Genomic DNA, 27,495 nt, shown 5'->3' on the forward strand with positions numbered 1-27,495 from the left:
GTCTTGCCAACATTTTTATATCTCTTCCTTAACGTTCTACTCCCCCTCACAATGCAATTTTTTAAAAGGCTGCGCTCAAACCTGATCACGTTAACATGGGCTGGTCAGCAGCCGCATATCGCATATGAAACCCTGACACTTCCCTTCACGCACGGTGGAATGGGGGGCCCAGACGTAAAACTGTACGTACTCTGTGCTCCAGGCAGTTTCTTGCACTTCTGGCTACACTCAACGCCTTTCCAGCCACATCTGGCAGCTTCCCTTTGACCGCTCCAGACGGCATTATTCCTGCAATACAAAGCACCTAGAGAAGAAATAAATACAGTGGAGTCCGTGCACTGGGCATGGGAGGGTATCTGAAACAGACTGCCTCTGACACTTTATACGTACCATCAATGCAGCTAGCAGAGAACCCCTCTTTTCCCCCACTGCACAACAAAAGTATGGCACGCTGTGCGAAGTCCCTGGGTTATACGTACTTCTGCAGAGCCCTACCAAAATGGACAGTTTCTCCCTCGGCATACAGCAGCAACCACAACCACCCCACTAGATACCCTGCTGTACTACCGAATTAGGGCAACCAGAAGAAACACAAACAGCACGTTCCGAACTCCCCGCCGTGAACACAGCACTTGAACACATTCATGCAGCCACATCACCTCACAAGCTTATAACCAGGCTCTACTCACTATTACTAGCAGCATCCCCGGTAGACACTAAACGAACCTGCACGGGGCCATCAGTAGAACAGTGGCAATATTGCTGCAACCAGACTGAAAGACTCTCCCTCAACTACAGGTTGAGGCTGATACATTTCAAATACCTAGACAGTATCGTACCCCACAGACTCTCCACAAAATGGGCTTAACTGCGAATGCTATATGCGCGTGGTGCTCAGCACCAAACGCCACGTTCATACACCCAGCCTGGACATGTCTGCGTGTGGCTGACCACTGGCGGGCAGTGTGCCAGATCATAAGCACCATCTCATCTGACCACATTGCACCAGGCCCTCTCATGTGCTTACTAGACCATGTTAAAGATGTCCCTGATGCTAGCCGCCGTTTAGTGGCGATGCTGCTGCTGCTGGCCAAGCGAAGGGTGGCGAAACACTCAGGTCGCAAACCAGCACCATCGACTAAGCACACTGCCAGACACACACCTGACCGAGTACTGGAACCTCATTCTCCTTGCGAGCCGTCCGCATGACATCTGGGCCCCACTGGTGACATACCTCCGCCGATAAGACGATACTGATGAAAGCCCAACCTCTCCAAATATGAACTCACAAAATGAACCACATCGAGACCCTGCATAAAGACATAACGGACACCCATCCATACGTCCCTATTCCCTGACACCACATAATGCATACCACAGATATGCCCCAACCACGTCCGTGTAGATTATTGCATGAACTGTCACGATATAATAGCGCTATGCTGCCGTCATAAATGTATAATGACAACTTCATTGTGCTGGAACACACCAATTGTATGCCCCTCTTGAAATGTGAATAAAGTTTAAGAACAAATAAAATAAAATTAACATAACATAATGGAGTGAATGCGTGCTCCCAGTTCAACCCGCTTGCCTTCGCCAGTTCCCTAATGCTTTCTGCCAAAATTGTACTATACTGTGATACTGCCACACCATGTGAAAGAAGTCTCCATCTACCTGATGGCAGTGTGGGCATCAAGAACTTGCATCTTTAAACATGCTTGCAATACGTCTCGGGGTTAGGTGCATCTGGTGTAGGTAGTTGAATTGGGTATATTTTGGGAAACCCTCTGCGTCATCTATACCTGATGCCCAGTTTTTGTCAGTGAGTTCCAGCCCAAAACATTCGGTCCATTTATCCCGGATTGGGATGTGCATTCGTAAATGCTGTGTCAAAAGTGACCCAAAGAGCAGGGACACTACTGCTCCAGACAGCTGCAACTCACCTTGTTCTTATTTTATTTACTCATTACAAATTCATATCTGTTACCACCACATAATTTAATATACTGAATCATCAACCATTGTCACTTTTATACAAACATTGATAAATGTATTATAGACTCTTTCCTCATATATTTTTTCAACTCATAGACAGCCTATATCTTTGTTTAATTGTCTTGTGGGTCGTCCACATGTGTATACAATTAATATCAAACCTAATGTCCCGAAAAATCTAAAAAATATTTGTCTTTGATTGATGTTTGTTGCAATAAGAACTTTTTAATGTTTGTATAAAAGTGGCAATGGTTGATGATTCAGTATATTAAATTATGTGGTGGTAACAGATATGAATTTGCAGCTGTCTGGAGCAGTTTCTTTGGACATAATCTCTAGAGTAATGTATGCAAAGCGATTGCAATAAACCATTAGTAAATAATATTCTATTGTGGATGGAATAACACACCCAATTTGTCCCTTGCAGGCCGTTTTTTGTATGTTTGTTTTATTAATTAGCCAAGGCCATGGATGGTGATTTGGCTACTCCCCTGGATATACAGTAGGATAAGAACACCAGGCATCTCTGGGTAAGGTTTCTTGTACAGAATAAGAAACGGAATTAAGGGGCCGATTACGATGTCAGTCGGACGAGCATCCGACCCCCATTGTTGCAGGAACGGGACCAAATGACAGTTAGTTGGTAGTCCCGCCCGCCAAATTAGGATCCGACCGCCATGGAGGCAGTTGGAAACATGCCTCTTTGCATTGAGGCTTGTGATGCGGCCTGGAAAGGGCCGCAGCACAAGCCCCAATGCAAAGAGGCATGTTTACAAGCACCCTTGCACCCTGTAGCAGGCACCATGTGGTGCCTGCCACACGGTGCAGGGATGTTTAAGAGGCCAATACAGGTGACCACCCGGGCCCATAGCGGAGGGCCACTGGGGACAGGGGCCCTCCTAGGGGCCCCAAAAAAGCTGTTCCACCAGCCTTTTCATGTCGGAAGAACCTACGTGAAATGGCTGGGGGAAAGGTGGATCGTAATCCCCATGGCGGTGCCTGATAAGGCACCATCCCCTTTGTGGGGAATGCAATCTGACTGACCACCCGACAGGCTCCATCGTAATGCGGCAGTCTAACCTCAGTTAAAGATGTCAGAGGAACGACACCGAATTGCCGTCAGTGTCGGTCCCACTTACATCGTAATCAGCCCCTAAGTGTCTTTTCTCGCCTGTTCTATAACGTGGCCATAACTCTGACAATCATTGAGTTATGAACATTGCAACAAATCTAAGTAGCACAATAATACCATCTGTGTCATTTGAAAGTACAATGACTCGATTAAAACCATTTCAAACCACCCACTCAACATGTGGAACAACACGAAGGTCAGCTTCCTCCAATTTGCTGTTAAGTTCTTGAACAATATTGTCTGTACCTTTTCAATATATCTCTGCAGGCACCAACTCCTCATTGACAATAATTCCACTTGCAATAATTGTAAATTCAGTGTTCACTGAAGCATCAGCAATGTTTAGGTGAGTTAACCTCTCCAAGTTCATCTTGTTCGATGTTGATGACCAGAGTTTATGAAGTTGCACAGGTATAGGTGCCGAATTTTTGATGCAGGCAAGTTCATTTGCTTTTTTAAAGAGTGCAAACTTAACTGAAGGCTGGCGGTTACGTTGCTGCTGGGAGCTCATTGTACATTAATGTTTTCGAATGAATGAACGCATGCAGTTCGGGTGGACATACAAATCGCTGCAAATACATTCACCTCCCTGTTTAGATCAGCTATTTGGCTGGAAACTTCATCTTGGAAGAAACTAGCTGCAGATAAAAACATGTTTGCCCTTTGAGACTCACATACTCCTTGTTTTGTTTTTTCGTCAATCCCTTTGGCCCTTGTTCTAGCTAAACCACAGATAACACATTGAAGATCCTCTGGGGTAGCCATTGATCCTCTAAGAGGATGGACATTGGATTTGGTTGTCGTCGCTTTGGATTTGGATATTGGTTGTTGTGAATCAATGGTTTCTGCTATTTCTTGAAAACAAATTCCAGTTTTTTTTCCATTGTATACAACTTGTAGCACTTGATAAAAAGGTAATAAAAAATATTTGATTCTCTTCACCCATCAGTTTCAATCTTTTGTGAGCTTCGTCTTTCCATATTTCTGCAGCATCTCGAACTGTCTTCTGTCCAGCCTCAGTTACCACTATGATGGCTAAAACACATCTTTATAGAGCTGCCATTTTGGAAAATGGTGAAAGGGTTGCTCTGATGAGTTATTTTATGTCTCTTTAAGACTACTTGACCCCTAAAACCTATGTTTTGACACCAAAATGAAGTACATAGGCCTCATGGTTTCTGAAATATTACATCATCATTGAAACACATCCACCATTTTTAAAAATGTCGTTCAAAAACTTTTGTCCTGGATCAGCAATGTCTACCCAAGCTAAATTACTTCTCTAATGATACAAAACGCAAATCAAAAATCAAAGTCTCTGGACAAGAATTTTTTAACGGAGGTATAATACGGGCCAGGACTAGCCGCCATAGTTGTGCCACTCAGCATGCCACAAGTTTGGTTTCAGATTGATGCTGCTCGCTCAGTGAGTCACGTGGCATACTTTAGAGACCCCGTGCTCTCAACAAGAATGCCAGCTAGTTGCAAGAACAGCTTTGGTGCCAATGATTTGTCCAGATTGTTAGTGGGCTCAGAGATTCACCCGGAGCTCTGCCACAGTGCATCTTACACTGTCTTTAATTTTAAAATAGAATAGAATAGACTGACAGTTGGAGCCGTTTCCGACTGCATCTTAATAAGCCCCTCAATGTTGGCTTATAGTTTGCCCTTTTCCCTTTTTTTTCTCTTGTTTTTCTTTTGCAACTATGGGATACAAGCTATTACAGGAGGAATGTGGTATACATATATGTATAATGAATGTGTCAGTGTATCAAATTACACCGAATAATGAGAATACTATTTTAAAACATAGTCAAACTGTTATTGACTGCACAATTTTCACATACTTGAGAAACTTTAAGTAAACAATAAAGTTGCAATGTTTTCGGGGTCTCTTTTTTTGAGACACTTACAGCAACTGAGATAAGAACCATTTTCATGTACATATTCTGCCTTCTGCACAGGAAATATGCATCATTCTATAGCCCATTTCTTTAAAGGCATTGGCCAGTGCAGGCATCTTCTGTGAGCTAGGTGAACCTGGTACCTAATTAGAACTCAGTGATCTTCCCAGGCTGCTCTGAGGGAAAGACAGCCTAGTGACTAGTGGGTTGATGCTATGATGAGACTTGTCTCAAGTACTAGCTATGATTCTCCGTGGCAGATATCGACCAGCTAAGTGTCAACCAATATTCTGGATTTTGGTAGTGTGCAGCTGTCTGATTTACAAAACGCACTCTAATAATTATGAAAATGATATAAAGCATAAAGCACCTGGAAATAAAACACAAGTCTGTGCTACGGTAGGGATTGAGGGGACAGATGAACGTGAACTGGGAGGCAGTGCCACTAATGCACTACAACGTTCAAGGGCTGTGCACCTGTGCAACGTTGTAACCCAAAGAAAACAAACATTTCCTCATGACCTACAGCATATGCAAATATATAGTCCTAAATATGCTTACTATGTCCTTTTGTTGTTTTTGTGTTCTTACTCAAATTTGCATTTCCTGCATTTTGTGTTCCTAATGCGGGGTCTGGTTCTTCTTTTGCTTATGTTTCTCATTTTATTTCCTGTTAAAATTGGGTTTTGAAGAACAATGGTTAGGTGAGGTGCCCACGCTCCTGGGCGTTTCTGATTTAGGAGGATACTGCCGGAAAGATCGTCCCCTTTGGAGGATTTGGCAAAGCAAAGGTTTTCATGTAAGGTCTAGGTTTTTGGGGTGGAAGCTTAGTTTAGAGCTTTTGAAGTTCATCATTAGACAGACTTCGGTCTAGTCCTTCGGGTCGGGAACCTCTTGTAACCATTCTGTGTTTTTTTGTCCCAGTCTTTGCAAAACATGAGCACGACAGACCACAGGAGGCTGGAGCAAGTCACGCTGAGCATGCTGCAGGAGAGGTGCTCGAAGGCCGCAGAACGCATCCGCTTTCAGCTGAGCCCAGGTGACTTCTTCAGATACAGTGTAATGATGGTGATAGGGAGGGACCCAACTCATAATTTCTAGCCTGATATAGTGTTTGCTGTCCGAAATATGTGTAACGTTTGATAAATAAATACATCAGCGAGGTAGCTCAGTGGGTTAATGCAACCTGCAGGCCATAGTTTCTAATTCCCTGAGGACGGCTTAACAATTCATCCTTTCTAACTCAATGAAGAGTGCCATTAAATAAAGTGATAGCGACAGTGATGATGTACAAAGCTGAAAAAGGTTGTCAATATATCTTTAAGCTTCACCCTTTCCTTTGTTCCCACCTTCTTTCATCCTCTCTTTCTCTTCTGTCTCCCAAGAGCTACTGGTAATTCCACACTTTAAGAAAGCTAGGATTGGTGGCTGGGCTTTCTCGGTAAGAACAACCGCGTTGTGGAACTCTATGCCCGAACATCCGCGGAAGTCCACATCAGAACGTGTTTTCAGGAAAGCCCTGAAAACATGGTTGTTCGACAGGACCTAGCACTCTCCAGTGCCTTGACTATACTTCTGCTCATGCTGCTAGCGCCGGGACCCCTCCGTTGGAGGTAGCTGCGCACTCTACAAATAACAGTAATAATAATAATTTTCTCTTCCCCTCCTCTTTCACGCTTCTTCATCCTCTCTGTCTCTCTCCCTCTATCAAAGTTTTGAGGTCCCTGTTCCATCTGTTCCATCTGCGGTTTCCAGTTGCAATCAAGTTTAACACTTTCAACCTTGACATTACTACCCAGTTTCTCCATCGCTAAATTATGCTAAAGTCTCATATGCTACTGGGTTATGGATGGGGCCTCCAACCTTTTCCATAGGGATGCAGTTGTTAGATTGGCTGACCCCAGACACTAACACAACAGGGATCTGTCTCCCTTCATGAAGCTCCAGAAGGTCGTAGTCCCAGAAGTAACACTCCCGGGCCTGCTGGAGTCAGATGGCCCAGAATTGCCTTAAACGCTTCCAAAAACTCTTTCCAAAACAGGTTCAACACAGGGCGAGACCACCAGATATGCAACATGTCACCCTCCTCACCACAGCCTCTCTAACATTTGCGGCTGACACCGAGGGACCTGCCGTGTAATTGAATGGGTATATAGGGCCAGTTACAGAGTACTTTGTAATGAATCTCTGGGTCATTTGTACATTGACGGTACTTCTAGCCACATCTCAGTGTAATCTTTCATACTCTTTGTCCTGAATAATTATACCCAAAGAACATTCCGAGTTTGTCTGATAGGCCCATGAATTTGATTGGCATAATGTAGTAAAACTGAGTAGAGGTTAGAGATCACGCCTTTGCTCCCACTGTATGAGACGAATCGTTTTCAAATTCTGTCTCCTCTCTAGTGGCAGTCGTTCTCATCTCAGGTTGCATCAACCAATGTCTACGTTGCCAATAATGCAGCCTTTAATCTTCTGATAACATTAATTCACTTTTACAAGTTTTGAAGGATTTTATAAAGATGCCAACAAGTGTGTCCGCTATAATTCTGCAAACCCCATCACAACAGTTGTCAAACGGACTAGAAACTATTCCTGGAGTAAATTCTAGGTTGAAGTCAATGAGTATCTGTAAAAGGAAAGGTGGTCGTCTTTTTAGGTCTCGCTGAGCCCAGCGCATGCGCTGGCTCGGAGAGACATTTTGTATGTGGGATTTTCAAAGTGCTGCTGGCTGGTCTAGTGCTTGCGTTCACGTGATCGTGCACGCGCGCAGCCGGCCGCCAGCAGCACTTTGAAAACTGTGCTTTAGCGTGTCATCGCAATCACTTTCGCTTTCAGAGCGATCGCGATCACTTTCGCTTTTATGGCCGCATGGCGTTAGTTTTACCGCCGCGCGGCCAATGCTTGTTTTAATTAAAAACAGAATTGCTGAAATCAGCAAGTGTAATACCCCTTTGCCTGAAAACGTGTATCTCCCCATCGTTTTGTATCAGTTTATTGCAATATGTAGGGTACATCTCAACCCACTTTTACCATAAGGACCTAATTGCATTATGTTAACCTGACCAGCCCTGCGTGCAGTGTGGGCACATACGACGTTCTTATACATTAAGGGGGCCAGTAAGTGAGGAGAAAAAACAGTTCTCTTTGCTTTGTTTGATGACGTCAATTTCGTCTTCGAGATCTCCCGTGCCATCATCCACCGAATAGTCCGTTAGCGGAGCAGCCATTTACAAATAGGAAATGCCCGGTCCATTTAACTGTGCGTCCCACCTCTTCCCCGGACCTAAACCCTTTCCCACCCCCCTCCAGAACCTGCCTCCAGGAGTTCACGTGGTTGAGTAACTGATCAACTGCTCCTTGTCACCCTGGGAGGATTGTGTCGCGAGCTGCAGAATAGTAATTAACAACCAATTACTGCAAAGTGCGCACGCTCTACAGCTCGCGCCTCTTTCCGCCATTACAGTATTCAATGACGCGACCCAAGACGCGATAACAGAACGTGCGACACCAAAACACTCCACATATAGACATCACAACAAAGCAAATACAAACAATACCATTCCAAGCACGAACTCCCTCAAAGTGTAGCGTGCTACTGTCCCAAAAATGCTCTTCAGCACTTTGTACGGCTATCAAGCTGGACCTTGTGGCTAGTTGGACTAATGCACCCACTGCAGAGATCAGTATATGAGCTCTGGTCACAGATTGAAATACTGCAGTGCTTTAAATGGGCTGGTACTGTCCGGTATTTTTCTTTTTTGAGAGGGAGAGTACCGGCACTTCTCAAGATAAAATGCAATACCTTTAATTGGATAGTACTGGCACTTCTCATAAACAAGCAGGTACTCTATACCAGAGTACCTGCACTTCATTTTTAGGTCTCGCCTGACCTAGCGCATGCGCTGGTCTAGCGAGACTTATTGAGAGGGCGCCAAAAAGTGCTACCAGGCCAGCCTAGAGCTACAGTGCATGTGCGCGTGCGCCGCACTTTACCATGATTACTTTCACTTTCACGGCCGCTTTGATGTTTGATCGCGATTGCAATCACTTTCACTTTCGGCCGCTTGGCATAGCCAATAGGTCTCGCTTTTGGGACCTTATAAGTATTTAGTTATGCAACTGTTGCATGGCTAAACACTTATAAGGTCCCAAAGGCGAGACCTATTGGCTATGCCAACGCTTGTTGTTATAGCCATGAGTATCAGATTGTTAATACTAATGACAATGTAATGCTAAGATGCATGAAGAATGCCCACAGTTTTTAGGGAGCCACGCAACATCCCAAAGGTGTCTGCTCATTACTGTCGGAACCATGTAAACCCAGAGTTTGTTGGGTTCTACTAGGGACCAGTCAAACAGTGTCTGAAGTTTGGATGCTTGGTAGACAATTTGAAATTTGGCAATGGCTGTACACCTTCAGATTTAGGACTTTTTTAAAGTCTAAGGGGCACCCGAGGTCAAGGTCCTTTCCTGGCAAAGTTTGCTACAGCCCTGTGCACAGACTCTAAGCAGTTTGCTTCAGCTTTAGGTTGAAGGGCCTGAAAAAGGTATGATACTCTTGAAAGTATATAAATTGTAATGCAATCTAGTAGCCCAAACCATGTGACAAAGCGAAGAGGGTAATTAGTTTTAAGAAAGTTGTGAACCACCTGTGTTGTCTGTGGGTTATTGAACAGCGAAATTGAAAGCAAAATTTCAACCAATCTTTTTCCTCTCCCTCCAGGGTTAGGTAGGTATTTCAGACATATATATTCATTTTGTACCCCTCCACCTTCTCACAATTCTATAACTGGATGACTAGAGTAGAACTGGCTGACTAGAGCAGACAGGGATGACTCCTGGATTCTAAGGTACGGAGGAAATAATGCGCATGATACTCCTTAGAATCAGAATGTACACCCTTAATATCATCTGCTTGTCTGATAGGGCAAGCCAGGGGCTCTATACTGAGGGGAAATATTAGGAGAGACAGGAAGTGTCACTGTCTATTACCCCTCCATGCGGTAAAGATGTCTGAAGTATTGATTACATATAATACCTACATTAGATGTCTTAGATTTCGCCATTATAAGTAAGATGTATTTTGGGCCAAAACCTATTGTAAGAAACATGAATATTAATTAGGGTGGGTGACTAGACACCTCAAGGAAAATTCATAACCCTTGCCAGGGTGAATTACTAAAGTCACAAAATAAACCTTAGCTCAACTCCTTGTAGCAGTGGAACAGAGCAGACATGCTTAACGTAGAGGCAATGTGTAAAGTGTGATACAGTACCAAAGCAGTAATAAAGTCAAAATACGAAACCCAATAAACAAAATGACACCAAAATGACAAAAAACCAATAAGGGGAACCGGAGTTCGGATTTTTTCGAATTTAAAATTGGAATGATGGCAAGAAGGATAAAGTGCCATTGATAGTCAATGGTTACGGTAGACCGGAACCTAGATGCAGTTTGGCGCTGACCGTGATGGTCTGTGAGCCAGATACACCAAACAAGTTTTTCCGGTGCAAATATCTTACCTTCTGACTTTAGCCCTTTGTGTCCCAATCCACAACAGAAGTACAGTTCTAAAGTGTCTCAGGACCTCAGGGAAGCACTCGCAGGGTGTCAGACAGAGACCAACAGCAGGATCCAGTCCAAGTCCAGTTGTCACTGGTCAGCTGGGCAGTTGCAGGAAAGGCCTCTTGTAGCTTGTTGTATATCTGTAGCTTGGACCCTTGGAGATCATGTCTTCGTCCTGGGTACAAGAGAGAGCATGTCCAGGCCTTCTGGGCTCCTCTCAGGTCACACACAGCATGTCCAGTCCTCTTCTGCTCTTCCTCACGTCAAGGAGAGATCTGATGTAGGATCCTGGAGATGCCACATTTATGCCTGGAGTGAGCTAATGGATGGGAGTCACTTCGGGGCATACCCTAACCAATGGGATAAAGGTTCCTGGGCCAAATGTACCCATCTTTGGCATTTTTAAAATGGCAAAAGTCTTCGGTTGCACCAAGCCTGGGTTCTGAGGGCTGGGTGTGTGTGGGGGTAGGTTTTCTATGCTCACCCTAACATTAACATCCAGTTTGATGCAGGCACTGTACCCACAATAAACCCAGAGACAGAATTCTGGTTGAATAGAAGTAGTGCTGTCCAGCAACCAGACAGTGGATACACAAGAACTGGTTGACATCCTGTCTCCCTTCCTTCTAAGTACGCCCAGTGTAATATGTAAAACCCTGAGACAGACGTCTGGTGGGACAAAGCAAGTCCTTTAGCAACCAGACAGTGGATACACAAGAATTACCTTGGTATCCTATTCTCTGCTTTCCAAGTGTGCACCAAAATGTTATGTAAACCCAGCGGACCTGTCAAGCAGGCATTGGCCCTCAAGCAGGAGTTGACACTGTAATGTCAAAAAGGATGCTGATAGCCCCACCCTCCATATTCTGGGAAATTCAGAGAAGACATCTCTGTCAATTCAGGTGAGCCTATTGTTTGCTCCTGGGAAAACATTGCACACTTTTTCACATCTAATTTAAATGATAATCCCTGGCTGGGAACAGTTTGAGAGCAAAAGCATATAAGCCTCCAGGAAGATCAGACAGGGAGAAGGTAACTTTCTAAGGGTTACTTTTTCTTAATAAGCATTGAAAATATGACTTCGCGATTTAATTGAATTTTTAATAACTATTAAACATAAATGTTCAATTATTTTTCTAGCTAGTCCCATTCCCAAAATACAGTATTAGGATTTTTAATCTCCTACTCTAGTTTTCTACATAGGATTGCTAGGCCTGCCACATTGACACATAGCTTTGATGCTACTCGCAGTAAGGGTAGGCCCTGGGTACATTTTGTACCATATATGAGGGACTTATATGTAAGTTAAATAAACCAATTAGGAGTATACAAGTTTCATAATGTTATAGGGGGAGCACAGGCACTTTACACTGGTTAGCAGGGGTAAAGTGTCCAAGGTTCTAAAAAACCAGCAAAAATATAGGGCCTAGCACGAAGCAAATACATCTGGGGTGACCACGGAGAAAAGGCGGATTTCCTATGCTTATGTTCTTTGCGACTCACTTAGGCAATGAACAATTTACGTGGTCAAATGCCTTTTTGGCATTCAGGGAGATCAAGATAACTGGAATTATATTTGTTCTTACTTTTTCGACTCAGGCCCTAATTTTCACTTGCACAGTACTGGGGCAGATTTCCCACGCAGTAAATTTACACTATTACCCAGTAAAAGTGCCCCCAGTACTATGCCATTACGAGTCAGCCCCATAGAATGGGGCATTACTGTGTGAGACTGACTTTTCCGGTCTTAAAACTACACGGAATTGGCAATTTCATGGGATTTTCCCCGATTTCCTGTTTACCCTGCACAAAACTAATTTGTCTGGGAGCAGTATTTTCCAGTCTGATTGCCAAAAATCTATTATAGAATGTTGCTTCAATATTGCGTAAGGCTATCAGCCTACAAAAAAGAACAGAGTTTCAAGTTTTTCCCAGCTTTGTAGATTTTGTTTCCACTTTGCTCAAGGACGGCACGGTAATACCCGAGTTAGCAATACAATTAAATTATTTTATGCAGTTTGGGTGTTAGCAGGGGCATAAATAACTTCAAAAAGTCACCTGTTGGGGGCGTGGCCTGCAGCCAAGTAAGATGGCCGCACACTAGGAGAGCTGCGCTAGCAGATCGCATCAAAACACCCGAAATCCTTCATTATCCGATATAGAAAGGACACCTAGTGGCTCGTGTTGCGGAGGAGAGTTGGCGGACAGCAGTCGGAGACGTCAGGAACCGAGCACAAGAGTTTTACAGCAGTTGTTTGGAGGCCCGGGCTGTACATCCTGAAGTAAGAAAATGGTGCCCGCCGCCTCGGAGCGCAGTTGATGAAGGATCGCGAATGGTGGCGAGGCCTGGGGTGCTGCTGGCGAGCTTCTGCCGCTGAGTAGTGCTACGGGCGGCTACTGGCTCGTGTGACCGTGGAGTTGTGGCAGACAGCAGTTGGGGACGACAAGAGCCGAGCGCAAGTGTTTGCCTGCCATTGGCCCGGCGTCCCAGGCTGTGAACCTTGCAGTGAGAAAATGGGGCCTGGGGTGCTGTGAGCGGGTGGCTGCAGCGCGGAGCTACTGCCGCTGAGGAGTGCTGCGAACGGGGGGGGGGGGGGGGGGAGGCTGCGGCTGGCCCCGAGGAAAGCCCCGTGTGCTGGAGACTTGGGCTGCCCTGGCAGTTACGGCCCGCTGAGTGACCTGCGGCCTGGGGCGCGGAGTGACAGTGATGAGTCGGGCGCAGCAGAGGCAGGAGCATCGCGGCTTGCCTAGCGGGAGGAGCTGAGGCCCAAATTTGAGCGGTGTCCGTTGGTGCTGCAGAAAGGCTGGGGGTGGAGAGCGGCAGCAGCGACCTCGGGGCCTAGAGTGACGGGCTTAGCTGAGGCCTCGGCACATATGGACCCAGCGAGTGAAAGGCCTGTTGTTGTTGCCCCCCAGCCTGGAGTAAGTGGGGCACTCCTCAGTATTGGAGCCTTGATGAAATCAAGTCCTACCCTGGACAGGGGCGAGCCCTGAGAGTGCAGCGGGGTTGCATCCAGCGCTTGGTGAGGAGCGCAGAAGGGGCTGTGGTCTGTCCAGCGGGTGGTCCTTAGTCCCCATAAGGCACATATTGGACTAGATAGAAACTGCAGTACAGGGCTCAGTGAAGGATCGCATTGTAATCGGCAGACCAGAACAGCAGAGGAGTCATAAAAGTGGCGCTTACCGAGATACCGGGGGACCCCCGGCTGCGACTGGGCCAGAATTGTACTCCAATCTGTGGGAAGTGAGGGTGAGGTCCTAGAGGCCGCCCGGAGAGCACTGCGGGCTGCTCGGCTATTATCTGAACTAGGAGCCAGTCGCGGAACCAGAGGTTACTTCCCGACCTGGGAGCCAGATGCAATCGGGGCGCCTGCCACGTAACAAGAGGCTTGAGAACACCGTGATCGGCAGGGGAGTCTGGGTGGCCCGCGAGTGCGGGGATTCCTTGTCGGGTTACCAGCAGACCGATTAGACTGCTGAGGCACGGCTTAAGTCATGGGACGCAACAGGCTGACTGCGCAAGGCCAAACAAATCAAATCGACTAATACACTGTCGCCATGGGCAGGAAGGAGGGCCACCACGGAGGGAGCCAGCAAAGCGGGGCAGAGGATGACGGGCCTGACCCCTCGCTTAGGGACATTATGATGGCCATAAAGGAAATGCGCTGCAATATGGAACCCAAGTTGGACTCAGTCACTGAGGAAGTCAACCTACTCCACGCATACTTCAGGAAAATGTCAGACAAGGTGGCTGAGGCGGAAAGCGGCAATGGGAGCCTACAGTCCAAAACGAAGAGGCTTGAGGAGCAGGTTGCCATACTTACCAAAAATCAAACGAACATTGTGGCTCGCCTGGATGATCAAGAAGGTCGGGCACGACGCAACAATATCCGCATCGTGGGGATCCCATAGGGAATGGAGGGTCCGTCCGCGGACTGCTATGTGGAGGACCTGATCCTTAAACATCTGAAGCCGAATCGCCTCTCTAACTTGGTGGAAAGGGCTCACCGCGCGTTGGGGGGAGGCCCAAGCCTGGGGCCCCTCCACACACCATTATTACCCTGATCCTGAACTATAGGGATCGGGACGCCATCCAGCAGGCATCCCGAGTGTCCGGAGATTTGCAGTTGGAAAACGCCATAATTCGCTTCTTCCCGGACTTCACGTTGCATGTCCAACGCCTACGCAGATCCTTCGAAGGGGTCAAGAGAGCCCTCAGAGACCAAGGAGTGAAGTATATGATGTTGTACCCGGCACGACTTAAGATCCTACATGGCGAGAAGGCGTATTTCTTTGACGCAGAGGCAAACGACTGGATGGAGGGCTGGCAGACCATGGGCCGTCAGAGTGGTCCGTGGCGATCAACCCATAATCGCATTGGCCAGGAAGTTCAGAATAAACATACATCACCACGAGAGAGCGAGCAGATTCCAATTAAGTGACTATTGCAGTAAGGGTTGCATTGGGTGATTCCTCCGCGAGAGGGGTGGGCGGCATGCTACCTGGGTCCTGGTATTTCCTTGGCAGGACGCTCTGGGACTGTGGTTCTCTCCAATGTTGCAAGGTCGGGCCTCATAGTTATCACCTGTGAAGGTATAAGGTTTCAGCATTAGTTATTGGGGCTGGTGGGGGGTGGGCCTGGGTTGGGGAGGTGGGGTCCTTTAATTTGTTCCATCCATGGGGTGTGCACTCCGGCAACCAGGTATGAGTTTTTCTGCAGATTGCAGGCTTATGTTCCCTCGTTTGGTTGATATGGGGATGACGGGGCGACAGGCACTCTGCGAGTTTAATTGGTGGGTGTTTGGGGGCCCACTTAGCAGGGAGGCAGGGAGGGGGGTTTGGGCTGGGGAGGGGTGGTTTGGTTTGTGGGGAAGTTTATGTTTGGCTCATGGCGACTCAAATTCAAATGTATGGTTGTTTCATCAGGGGGATATGCAAAAGATGGGGATAGATCCGAGATATCACGGGCCCATGTATGGGAATGGGTGACCAGGCACAGATAAAGATTTGGACGTGGAACGTCAATGGTGTGGGCAATAAGGTCAAGAGGACATTAGTGCTGCAGCACGTGAAGCGCCACTCCCCAGACGTAGTGCTCCTACAGGAGACACATCTTTGTGGGAACAGATGCAAGGCCTTAGACCGATTTGGCTACAAGATGGTGGCCCACTCGGGGTTCACGTCTGGATCCAGGGGAGTGGGGATTCTAGTCCGCAGTACCCTGCCTACGGTAATCACAGGCACATGGACGGAGGACTCTGGGTGTTTGGCATCCGTGGCAGCCAGATGGGAGGGGCGAACAATAGTTCTTAGCTTGTGTTATATCCCACGCGGCCTGCATGCCCGACATTTAAAAAACTGGGTTCCCACTTGACGGACCTTCCGAAGGGAACGCTTGTACTGGGGGGAGACACAAATGCGGCCATGGATGCCGAATTCGATCGCTCAGGGGTGAGGCAGGGCAATAAGGGAGAAATGGGCCTCCGGGACTTTGTTACAGCAATGGGTCTTAGTGATATATGGCGCACACACTACCCCTTCCAAAGGCACTACACATTCTACTCCGCCAGACATGGGTCCTTCTCCAGATTAGATCACATTTTCACAAGGGGAGACCAACTGGGGGACTTTGCGGAACCCTGCATTATGACCCGGGGAATCTCCGACCACTCCCCGGTGGGCGTGGTCCTTAAAGGGGCGACAACTGTCAGGGCAGCCTTCCCTAGGATAGATCCATGGCGCCTTAGAGACGACTCCATAACCGACAAGTTAAGAGAGTGTTCCCAACAATACTTCGCTGAGAACCAGGGCTCGGTCGACTCCCAGCTAACCTTGTGGGAAGCTTATAAAACGGTCCTGAGAGGCCAGGCCCAAGCGCTGATTGGAGCCCAGAAGAAGGAGGAATCGCTACAGATTCGGCAATTGGAAAGGGAAATTGAGGATTTGGAGCGACAGGCCAGCGAGACACCCTCGCTGGACCATTGCCACAATCTCGCCCGCAAGCAAAAGGAACTTCGGTCGCTGGCGGAGGGTGAGGCCCGTGCCTACTCCCTCGCCACGCAACATCGGATTTACGATGCGGGAGACAAGTGCATGAAACTGCTGGCGTGGCTCGAACGCCGAGATAGGGAGCGACCCTGGGTGGCGGAGGTGAGGGATTGTCAGGGTCCTTGGCGACTACCGGCATTGACATAGCGGAGGCCTTCGCATCATATTATGAGAGGGTCTTCACACCGGTCTGCACCAGGACGGAGCTGGATTGCGAGGAGTTCCTACGCGACTTTGCATTGCCCACACTGTCTCAGGAACAAACAGACCGTCTTGAGGCTGATCTCACGGGGGCAGAACTGGGAGAAGCCCTCAACTCCCTACAGGCCGGGAAAGCGCAGGGTCCCAACGGGCTCCCAGTGGAAATATATCAGAGACAGGCCAATGTTGTCATTGACCCTCTACGACAGATGTTCCTCGAGGCCCGGGAAGTGGGGAAGCTCCCGCCTGATCAGTGAGAAGCTACGATTGTAGTCATCCATAAGGCTGGGAAACTGGCTGACCAGTGTTCGTCTTATCAGCCCATCTCGCTGCTTAACGTGGAGCCCAAGGTTTTGGCCAAAGCCTTGGCGACTAGACTGATGTCGGTTCTACCAGACTTGATCCACGTCGATCAGTCAGGTTTCATGCCCCATAGGAGCAATCGGCACAATTTGAGACGGTTATACGGGGTCCTTTACATGATGGAGGCTGTGGGCAGCACTCAAACGGCCTTGATGGCGCTGGACGCCTCAATGGCCTTTGATAGCATCGAATCGCCATACTTGTTCATGGTTCTCCAGAGACTGGGCTTCGGCCCGGTTTTCTGCAGCTGGGTGCGACTGCTGTATGAACAGCCGGTAGCGAGGGTGAGAGTTAATGGAGCGATGTCCCGAGCACTTCTCCTGCGCAGGGGAACTAGACAAGGGTGTCCCCTCTTTTCGCCCTGGCCCTTGAGCTGCTGGCGCACTGGATTAGGAGGGACAGGTCTTTCTGGGGCCTGACGCTCAATGATGAGTGGGAGGAGCGTATATCTCTATACGCAGACGATATCATCCTTTACATGGCCAGACCCTACCATTCGATAGTGCAGGTGCTTCAACTCTTCGAATTGTTTGGTAGCTATTCTGGGTATACGATCAATTGGGCCAAATCCCTCATTTATCCCCTCTCGGGCCCGCCAAGGATCCCGAGGTGCTGCTCACCCTTGATAGCGGCAGATGGATTCAGATACCTGGGGGTGTATGTCACCAGGCACAGGGCGGAGTTCTTCACCAAAAATCTTGAACCCCATCTGGCGCGGTTGGCATCGAACATGACCCACTGGAGGTCCTTGCCTCTCTCCCTAATGGGGCGTGCTGCGCTATTTAAAATGTTGGCATTGCCGAGACTCCTGCATATCTTACAAACTACGCCGTACCCGGTTCCAGGCGGGGTGTTTAGGCGTATATCCCAGGCCGTGCGAACGTTGTTATGGGAGGGTGGGAGCCCGAGGATAGCGATGCGAAAACTCACAAGAGGAGTGTATGTCGGGGGCTGGCCCTTCTGGATGTCCAATTGTTCTATTGGGCTTCCCAGCTGCAAGTGGTCAATGATTGGGTTTACGCTCCGGGTTCAGAACCAGCTTACAGAGTCGATAGGTATGTTATGCCGGGAGGCAATTGCGAGCCGCTCCTATACTCACGAAGGTTGTGCGGGGATCTACCCTTGCACACGGGGGTGGTGCTCCAATGCTAGCAGGAGGCCAATACATTTCTGGGGTGGGCAGGCACCCTAACAGGCAAGACCCCACTATGGCTTGGGGACCAGCTAACAGAGGTAGAGGCTAACAGGCTTCAAGGGATGGAAATTAATTGGGATTGAATACCTGGGCGACGTATGGAAAAGGGATGCCCCTAGATCCTTTGAATATCTCAAACAAGAATACCAACTACACGACTCCCAAAATTATCACTATCTGCGCCTCACACACACCCTGCGCTCTCACATATACTCAGACACTTCAATCCCAGAATACTCTCCCATGGAAGACAGGCTCCTCCTTGATCCCATTCTCGAAAAACCGATGTCCACTATCTACAGTGAGCTCATAAATAATATGCCTGACCCACTGGTGTCTCTGCGGGAGAGATGGGAGGGAGATATTGGAGATCGGAGGAAGAAGATTGGCAGGATGCCCTGCTAAGCCCCCGCGAAATTGAAATCCGGATAAGGTTCCGCTTCGTACAATTTTGCATCTGGTGTATTACCCGCGAACACACCTATTCTCATGGGGTAAGAGCTTGTCCCCGCTATGTGCGAGGGGATGTCAGGGGGAGGGGACATTCTACCATATCCTCTATGAATGCACGAACATAGTACCCTTCTGGACGAAAGAAGCACACACGATGGCAACAGTGGTGGGTTCGCCGGTCCCGGTTGAGCCTAGGTGGCTTTTACTTATGATTAAAGGACCCACAGACTGGTCCAGATATAATGAGATTTGGTTGGCCATGGCAGCCGGGGTGGCGAAACATAATATTGCCAGTTGCTCGGGGGCGCAGGCGCCCTCGCAATGGGACTAATGGCTCAGAGATCTGGACTGGTGTCAGAGGGCAGAGGAAACGATATACAAGTCCAGGGGCTACGTAAAGAAATGGAAGAAGATATGGGGGCCGTGGCGAAGGTATCGAGCAACACAGGGTGGGGAGGGGGTTGGGGTTTAAGTGTACTGTTAAGATTGCCTGCGATTGTACCATGTACTGTGGTTATCCTTCATGCCTTTTGAACACAGCTGTATACTGAATGAGAACATGAGTAAAGTTAATAAAAAGATTTAAAAAAAAAAAAATCACCTGTTAAGCCATCTGGACCTAGGAGTTTTGTCGAGTTAAGTTGTTTGATAGCAAGTCGGACCTCCTTGGTCTTTAATCAGGCCTCTACACCCTCTAAATGTGCTGTGTGTAGTTTCTCATAGACACGCCTGAGGCTTCTCTCCTTTCATTAAAGAGACACCTTCTCTGGATAAGATGTTCTAACATAGTACTGTTCCATTTTTTTCAAGCAGTTTGTGTGCTTGTTGTCTACCAATTGTTTTACTGACCTTCTTGGACAAAGGAGAGTGTCAGGAAAGAAGATTGGGAAGTGGCAGTATGTACTCTTCATAATCTTGGTCTATGACCTTCTTTCAGGATCAGAAGAGGGCAAGAATGGATGTTATGGCAGACAGGATGGTTGAATGTATTACGAGTACTCACTATCCCTACATCTAGGGAAAAGCGATAGAGCTCACTTAGACAATGGAAAGATGCCTGGCAGCATGTTGCAGTTGTTTCAGCTCTCTCTGCGTACATACAGTTCGTCAGCCTTTGCATTTTGACACAATGTCTCTTTCTTGTTTTCTTGTGTCCCTGTTACCTTGCTTCTACATTTCCTGCCTCCGTTATCCTTCAACGTCTGCTTTAATGTGCATTCAATCTTCACCTACATTAATTCAGCTCTCAAGAAACTGCTATCTCTGTGCCACATCTTTCCAACTTGGTTGCATGTCATTCCTCTCCTTGTCATATTTGGCTCTGGGCTGTATCCTGATAGGACCAAGGGACCACGGCTAGTCACAGCTATCTGCGGCTGACCAAAGGGTAAGCCAACATTCAAGTGTTGTTCATATGCAAGGGCTTGTTCACATGAACAAGCCCTTGTGGTGAAACGCATTGGTGGTAGTGGTGCAATAAACAAACTTTGAATCATATCCCTGGAGTGCGGCACTTGCTTTGCTTGAAATAAACAAAACAAAATGATATATATGTATATTATCTATCCATCTATCTATCCATCTATCTATCTATCTATCTATCTATCTATCTATCTATCTATCTATCTATCTATCTATCTATCTATCTATCTATCTATCTATCTATCTATCTATCTATCTATCTATCTATCTATCTATCTATCTATCTATGTGTATATATATATATATATATATATATATATATGTATGTGTGTGTGCAAACGTGTTTATCAGAGTCTAATAGCTTTTCTCTGTGCCTATCCTGGCTCCTTTTAGCACCATTCCCAACCAGTATCTCATCCCTTCCCCATATTTTCCCTATGTTTCAGATTGTAGTATTAATGCTCAGTACTTGTGTTGGAACAGGCAGATGCTTGAAACTGTCAGTTATATCCTTTGGGTAAAACATAACGTGTTTTCAAGTTCTGGTAGTTTGTCAGCCCCATATCCACCCCATTATGGATGCTGTCAACAGTCCTGTGAATGCTGTGGCACTAGCAATCTCTAAAATTGAAGGCGAACTGGAAACCGCAAGCTTTCTTGCTTACCTGGATCAATTAATTAATGTTACCCCCTTCTGAGACCACCACAGTGCGCCCAAGCAAAGTGGCGTGTACTTTAGAAGGTGTAACTAATGGAGCCACTGCATCCGTAGCTCATTGAGTTGGTGCATGCATAATAAGAGGAGTTCCACATGTCTTTGCACCACTTGATCAATTCTCAGTAGAACCTCAATGATTTCCGACATTCCTAACTCGATGTCTATTTCACTTTATAACTAAAACCCACATTTTTCCTACTGATGCCTTCCAAGTGGCATTCAGCTTGTCCTTCCTATTGAAAGTTGCCTTGATGTGGGCCACACCTCTCCCGCTCAACCAAAGTCCTTGGCTTAATTATTACTGTCAGTTTATTCAGCAGTTTCAAGCTACAGTTAGTCGAAGGCAAAGTAAACCAGTGGCTCAAACTGGGTGATAAACACTTCAGCAAAGCAATCATGACCTGGTCACTTATATAAGTCACATTTAACAATTATCTATAGAAGCTCTCTGGTCGGATGGAGCAGAGGCCGCAACTGTTTATCAAGGATTAAATGAGGGTTTGAGCGTTGGTGGTGCAGTGACAACAGCAATGGTTGATTTGACCTTACAAACTGATGCACAAAAACAAATTGTAAGAGAGAAAGACATAAAAGTTCATGAAGACCAGAGAGGGGGATTTGCATGCTGGAAGGTGATAATCTGCAAGAGGAGTCAAACACATGCAGCAACGGGGAATACAAGACTCTTTCCTGTGAACATAGCAAAATGAAACATTAGAAGGTATTTGTATTGGAAAGAGTCAACCCACACACTTTGTTAACAATTTTCTTGTCCTGTGAGGAAATGAGAAAGCTTATCCTTAAATGACATACAAAATGTTTTTTTTTAATTATTTTTTTTTAGTTTCAAAACAACTTTATTGAGAATCTGCACAGTACATCAGCGTAATGACAATCATCCATGGTATTGCTGAATTGTTACGACATTGATTTACACCTTCCCGTGCATATTCTTCACATATAAACATCCCTCTTCCCCTCCCCCCCACCTGTTGAAGGATCCACCCACCAGTCATAGGGTAACTTAATGGTACAGTGTATGAAGAGCAACACAGTCCCTATAAAGTCAGATTCTCCAAGCAACCGCACAATGCAGGGCAGCTCCGTATGAATGACAGCTGACAGATTTCCGCGCCCGCCCGCCTCTAGAGCAAGTACCAGGCATGACCCCTCCCACCCTCCATATGCCACCTTAGCCTTGTATCGATTCCACCCTATTGCTCCCCTTGCACTCATCCGGCATCTGGGAATATCACAATAGAGTGCCTGCAGCTCCCTCTCCTGCGGGGTCCACCTCTTTCTCCCGCAATGTTACACCGCGGGATGCTCCAGAGTCCAGATGAAAAGCAGTCAATGGCCCCCATATATCCTTTGGGCGAGACCTCACCGGTAACAGTTCCGCATAATCATGCAAGTGTCCTTGCCACGTAGCCATCTCATTTACCCAGTCTTTGAATTTTGGAGCTCGGCCCCGCCCCCACCTACAAGCTATCTGCCGTTTTGCCAAGAACAGCGCTATCGCCAGGAATTTCTTATGTACTGTTTTGATGCCCTGGATGAGACCTAGGAGCGCCACAAGCGGATCTGGGACTATAGGCGCTCCTATCATAGCGCATAGCCCCTCGAAGACTTGTATGTATGTGGACACTTGGGGACAGCACCATGCTAAATGTAGAAAGTCTGCACCCTGCTGCCCACATCGCGCACAGTGATCATGCTCCCTCAATCTCAGTTTGTGTAGTTTAATAGGGGTATGTAACAATCTATGCAGATACTTAAAGTGTATGAGGCAAAGTCTATTGTTACCAGTAACCTCCTCAGTCTGCCTGCAACCCAACTCCCATTGCTCATCCGTCAGCGGGACAGCTAGATCTTTGTTCCACTCCCGTCGAGCCCTTGGCGTGCCGGAGGAAGGCCCTTTCCTAATGTGTTTAAACAGGGTTGACACCACATGGTGAGGAGATTCCACTCGCAACAGGTCATGCAGGGGGGGGGAAATGTGTCCGGTTCATCCGGAAACGCTGGGGTGACCGCCTTCACACTCTGCCGGACCCTGGTGTACATGAACCGATCCATAGTGGACGGCTCATGGCCCTCAAAGAATTGCCCTTGGGTTCGGAATTGCCCCCGTACATAGAGATCTCCCCAGGTGGTGTAGTGCAACCTACCCAGTAAGTTGGTGCACAGTCCTTCATATGTGACTTGTAATAAGGGGTTGCGCAGCAGACGTATTTTGGGGGAATACATCATGGGGGCACCCAGCTTGCGCACAATATGGTCCCACGCAGCGATCGTACAATCCACAGTGCAAGGGTCGCGCTCTCGCCTCGCCACCCTGGTGAAGAGATACCCTTCTGGTGGTGTTGGGGACATGTAGCCATCTTCCACTGCTAAGTGTGGCATGTATGAAGGCGGATGAAACCAATAAACGGCAAAATGCGCCTGCGTGCAATAGTAATAGCATTCAAAGTTGGGAACATCATACCCTCCCTGCTGATACGGTAACATCATCGTGGCAAGGCTTAGGCGCGCCTGCTTCCCCCCCCCCCATATAAGTCATATAATTTGTGAGTTTAATGCATTAAAGAAGAATCGCCCTGGGTGATAAGGGATATTGACGAAGAGATACAAAAATTTAGGGAGTAGGACCATCTTTATAAGGGAAATTCTCCCCGCCATTGATAGCGGTAGGCGGATCCACCTGGCAATCTTGTCGGTAACCCCATCTAGCACCACGCCATAATTCTCACGTATCAGTGCATCCCTGTCCCTTGTTATCTGCACCCCCAGGTATTTTAACTCTTCATCCTCCCAGACTAAGGGGTAGTCCATTGGGAATTGTTGGTTATTCAGCGTGAGGGGAACACCGCTGACTTATCCCAATTTATTTGGATGCCCGATATGGCGCCAAATTTGGTAACCTCACGCAACACTGGATTGAGGTTTTCCATTGTTTTTTTAATATACAAGGTCATATCGTTCGCATACAATGAGATAAGTAATTGCCTGGCAGGATATACCAAAGAACGCTCCTTATGGGGCTGCCGAAGCTTCGCAGCCAAAGGTTCGATGATTAGAGCAAATAAGATCGGGGAGAGTGGGCATCCCTGCCTCGTGCCTCTAGATACCTGAAAGGGAGTAGAGCGCGCGCCATTCAGCAATACCGTCGCCAATGGTCTCGTATACAGCAGTTTAATCCAATTCAGGAGGGAAAACAGCATTCCCATATATTGTAGAGTACCTATCAGGTAATCCCACTCCACAGAATGAAACGCTTTAGTGGCGTCTAAAAAGACCGCCACTGCGGAGCATTTAGGATCTATGTCCTGCATGACTGCGAATAAGGTGCGAAGGTTGTGGGCCGTGGCTCTATTCGGAATAAAGCCCGCCTGGTTGGGAAGCACCAGGCGCTCCATTAAAAGACTGAGCCGAATTGCTAGAACTTTTGCGAGAATTTTGCTGTCGCAATTCAGGGATAGTGGACGGTATGACTCACAATGTATCGGGGACTTGCCAGGCTTTAGAAAAGAGATAATTTGGGCCTCCCGCATTGTCGTAGGCAGTGTACCTTCCTATAGCGCCGCATAAAACACATCTTTCAAAATCGCCGCTAAAATTGGCGCATATGGTTTATAAAATTCAATTGGAAGGCCGTCAGAGCCCGGAGTCTTTCCCGACTTCATAGTCACGATGGCCTCAACGATCTCGACCACTTCTAATTTCAAATTTAAGAACTTTTGTTGTGTGGGTCCCAACCATGCCAGAGCCGTGTCTTCAAAGTATACCTGCAGATCTTAAGGGTCCTCCTTGTGCGTGGTATAGAGTGCGCTATAATAACTGCGGAACACCTTCAGTTGGTCAGTGAGGCCACGATGCACCGTACCCTGGAGATCCACCACCTCCGTAACGTAATTAGAAAACCTAGGGGGTCGAGTCAGCTGCGCTAACATTTTCCCGGGGCGATCCCCTTCCCCGTAGGCTCTGGCCTGGTACGGTTTCCCCCGAAATCTGCTCTCTCTGCTCGCCGCTTACTCATATGCTGTGAGTCATTCCCTCAGCTTAGCCCGGCATACCCCATCAACCGGAGACGCCTAGAGTGCTGCTTTCAATATTTTAAGTTCGCCCTCTAGCTTTTGAATATCCCTCCGTAGCGCCTTTAGGACACCCCCTCCTTTGGAAATGCACCAGCCCCTGGCCGTAACTTTAAATGCCTCCCAAACAGTAGTGAGGCTTGAGACAGAGCACACATTTCGCTCAAAGAAGTCTTTGATGTCCTGCTCCAGATCACTGCGAAAAATTTGATCCTGGAGGTGTAAGGGGTTGAGACGCCAACTGCGATACAGGCTATGCGGAGCAGGGGGCTGAATGGTCATCACCACAGGGGAGTGATCGGAGTAGGTGCGCGCCAGGTGCACAACGTCCGAGAGCCAGTGTGCCATCCCCACCGATACCAGAAGGTAATCCAGTCGGGCCCAGGACGCATGTACCGCCGAGTAGTGTGTGCCTTCCCTCTGGGACGGATGTGTGTACCGCCACGCATCTAAAAGCACACCAGCGTCCAGCACGCCCTTGAGTGTTCACTGCGTACGCGTGTAATGCGCAGGCACGGCACAAGACCGATCCACCTGGGGCTGCACTACTGTGTTGAAGTCCCCCTCCCCCCAAATGACATATGGAGTGCCTAGCGTCTGGATTTTGTCCCATACGGAGAGTAAGGGTTGGGAGTCATCCGAATTAGGGCCATAGAAAGTGGCCAGGGTCACATCATGTGCATTAAGTGTCCCCCATACCAGGCAGAACCGCCCATCCCTATCCACTTCAGACCCACCCGGGACAAACCCCATCCCACGTTTAATTAGTATGGCCACCCCTCTAGAGAATCCAGAATAGGACGCGAAGTATCGATGTGAGGCCCACTTCGCTGCAAAGGGGTGGATCCACGCCAGCGCGCAAATGTGTTTCCTGTAGCATGACTATAGCAACCCGGTGCCGGTCAAGATAGTTAAGTACCTGTCGTTTTTTCCAAGGGTTATTCAGCCCCCGGACGCTCCAAGTGAGAACTTTCAGATCATTAAGGTCCCGCGTGCCCTCCATCATTGTCACCGCTATGATATGCTGACTGAGGTACTAGTTGCTCCCTACTGACTATCTGGGTGAGTAACAAAACTGTAGCCCAAGATACACCCCCCCCCCACTCCGGCATCCCCAACTCGCCGGGTTCTAAAGCCCACCCCCCCTGAAAGGGCATCAACCCGTTAAACACTATACCTCCCATTAGGAGATTTGGGGGAGCACCCGTGCGGGAAAAACGCTAGGGGCACGCACCGTACCCACTCTCCTCCACGTTTGCACCCACCGCGCCATACGCGCAGGTAGTTTTAGCGGGAGGGAGGAGAGAGTCCAGACGAGAACAGTATGTATGCTATATAAATCTGAGAACATCTCCACCATTCAATAGCTCTGTGCACATCATTCGTCAAGTGTCCCTGTACGTGTAGGCACAAGGGCGCAGGTCAATCCGGATTTGACAAAGGAGACCGTGATCCAGACCGAGCTCGTGCCTCCGCCCCCGATGCTGTGTGCATACGATGCTTTTTGAGAAAGTCCTCCACTTGTTGAGGGTTCTGAAAAAAATGTTGCCGACCCTGGTGCGTGACTTTCAGTTTTGCTGGGTATAGCAGAGCGTATGAAATCGATTGCGCCTGCAGTTTCTTCTTCACGGATGTAAATTTGCGCCGCGCCTCCTGCACCGGTTGTGTAAAGTCCTGAAAGAATGACAGCGTGGTGTTTTCATAGTGTACCTGCTTCTTCTCTTGAGCCAGACGTAACACCGCATCCCTATCCCGGTAATTAAGAAAGCGCGCGATCACTGGGTCCCCGGGGGCGGGCGGGCGGCCAAGGATCTGTGCGCGCGCTCCACCGTTAGGTGAGCCGAGAAGGAATCGCGGCCAAACAGCTCCACCACCAATTTTTAGACAAAGTCCTCCATACGCCCTGTATTGGCCGACTCCGCCAAACCCAGAATGCGCACATTGTTCCTTCGGGAACGCGCCTCCAATTCTTCGTTTTTGTCAGCAATTACCTTAAGTAGCCGCTCCATCTGCATTGAAAGAAATCATGGATCCAATGAAATAAAATGGACAGTATTACGACACATAAAAGGCAAAAATATTGACTCCCTTTTATCCAAGATAGAAGCAAAAACCATAATGTTCTTGGGTACAATTGGAAATGGACTCAATGAAATGACAGAACTATCGAATGTCATATAAAGGTTTCTTCTGTATTCCCCCACCCATGTGTACTGGAATTACAGGTCAATCAGTTTTCAACAAGTCATAGATTGGGTGAAAATGACGATCGAATATACTGCTCTAAAATAAATAATCAGTGCCCCCATAATGCAAATTGGCGATACAAAGGCAAAGTAAACAGAGATATAGTTGCCATGTAAGGAGACCAGTTAAGCACTTATTGCAACGTGCCGAGTAG

At 47.7% G+C, this 27,495-nt stretch overlaps 1 protein-coding gene across 1 annotated transcript in view; it reads left to right on the forward strand.

Moving 5' to 3' along the window:
- Positions 1-27,495, forward strand: part of LOC146858828 (uncharacterized) — a 1,229,505-nt gene that overhangs the window by 152,418 nt on the left and 1,049,592 nt on the right. The window contains exon 3 of the mRNA XM_085647127.1: positions 5,959-6,073. Coding sequence (XP_085503253.1) covers positions 5,959-6,073 — 115 coding nt within the window. The remainder of the gene's footprint in view (positions 1-5,958; positions 6,074-27,495) is intronic.

Source organism: Triturus cristatus, chromosome 3_2 (genome assembly GCF_964204655.1).
Source record: "Triturus cristatus chromosome 3_2, aTriCri1.1, whole genome shotgun sequence".
Lineage (NCBI taxonomy): Eukaryota > Metazoa > Chordata > Amphibia > Caudata > Salamandridae > Triturus > Triturus cristatus.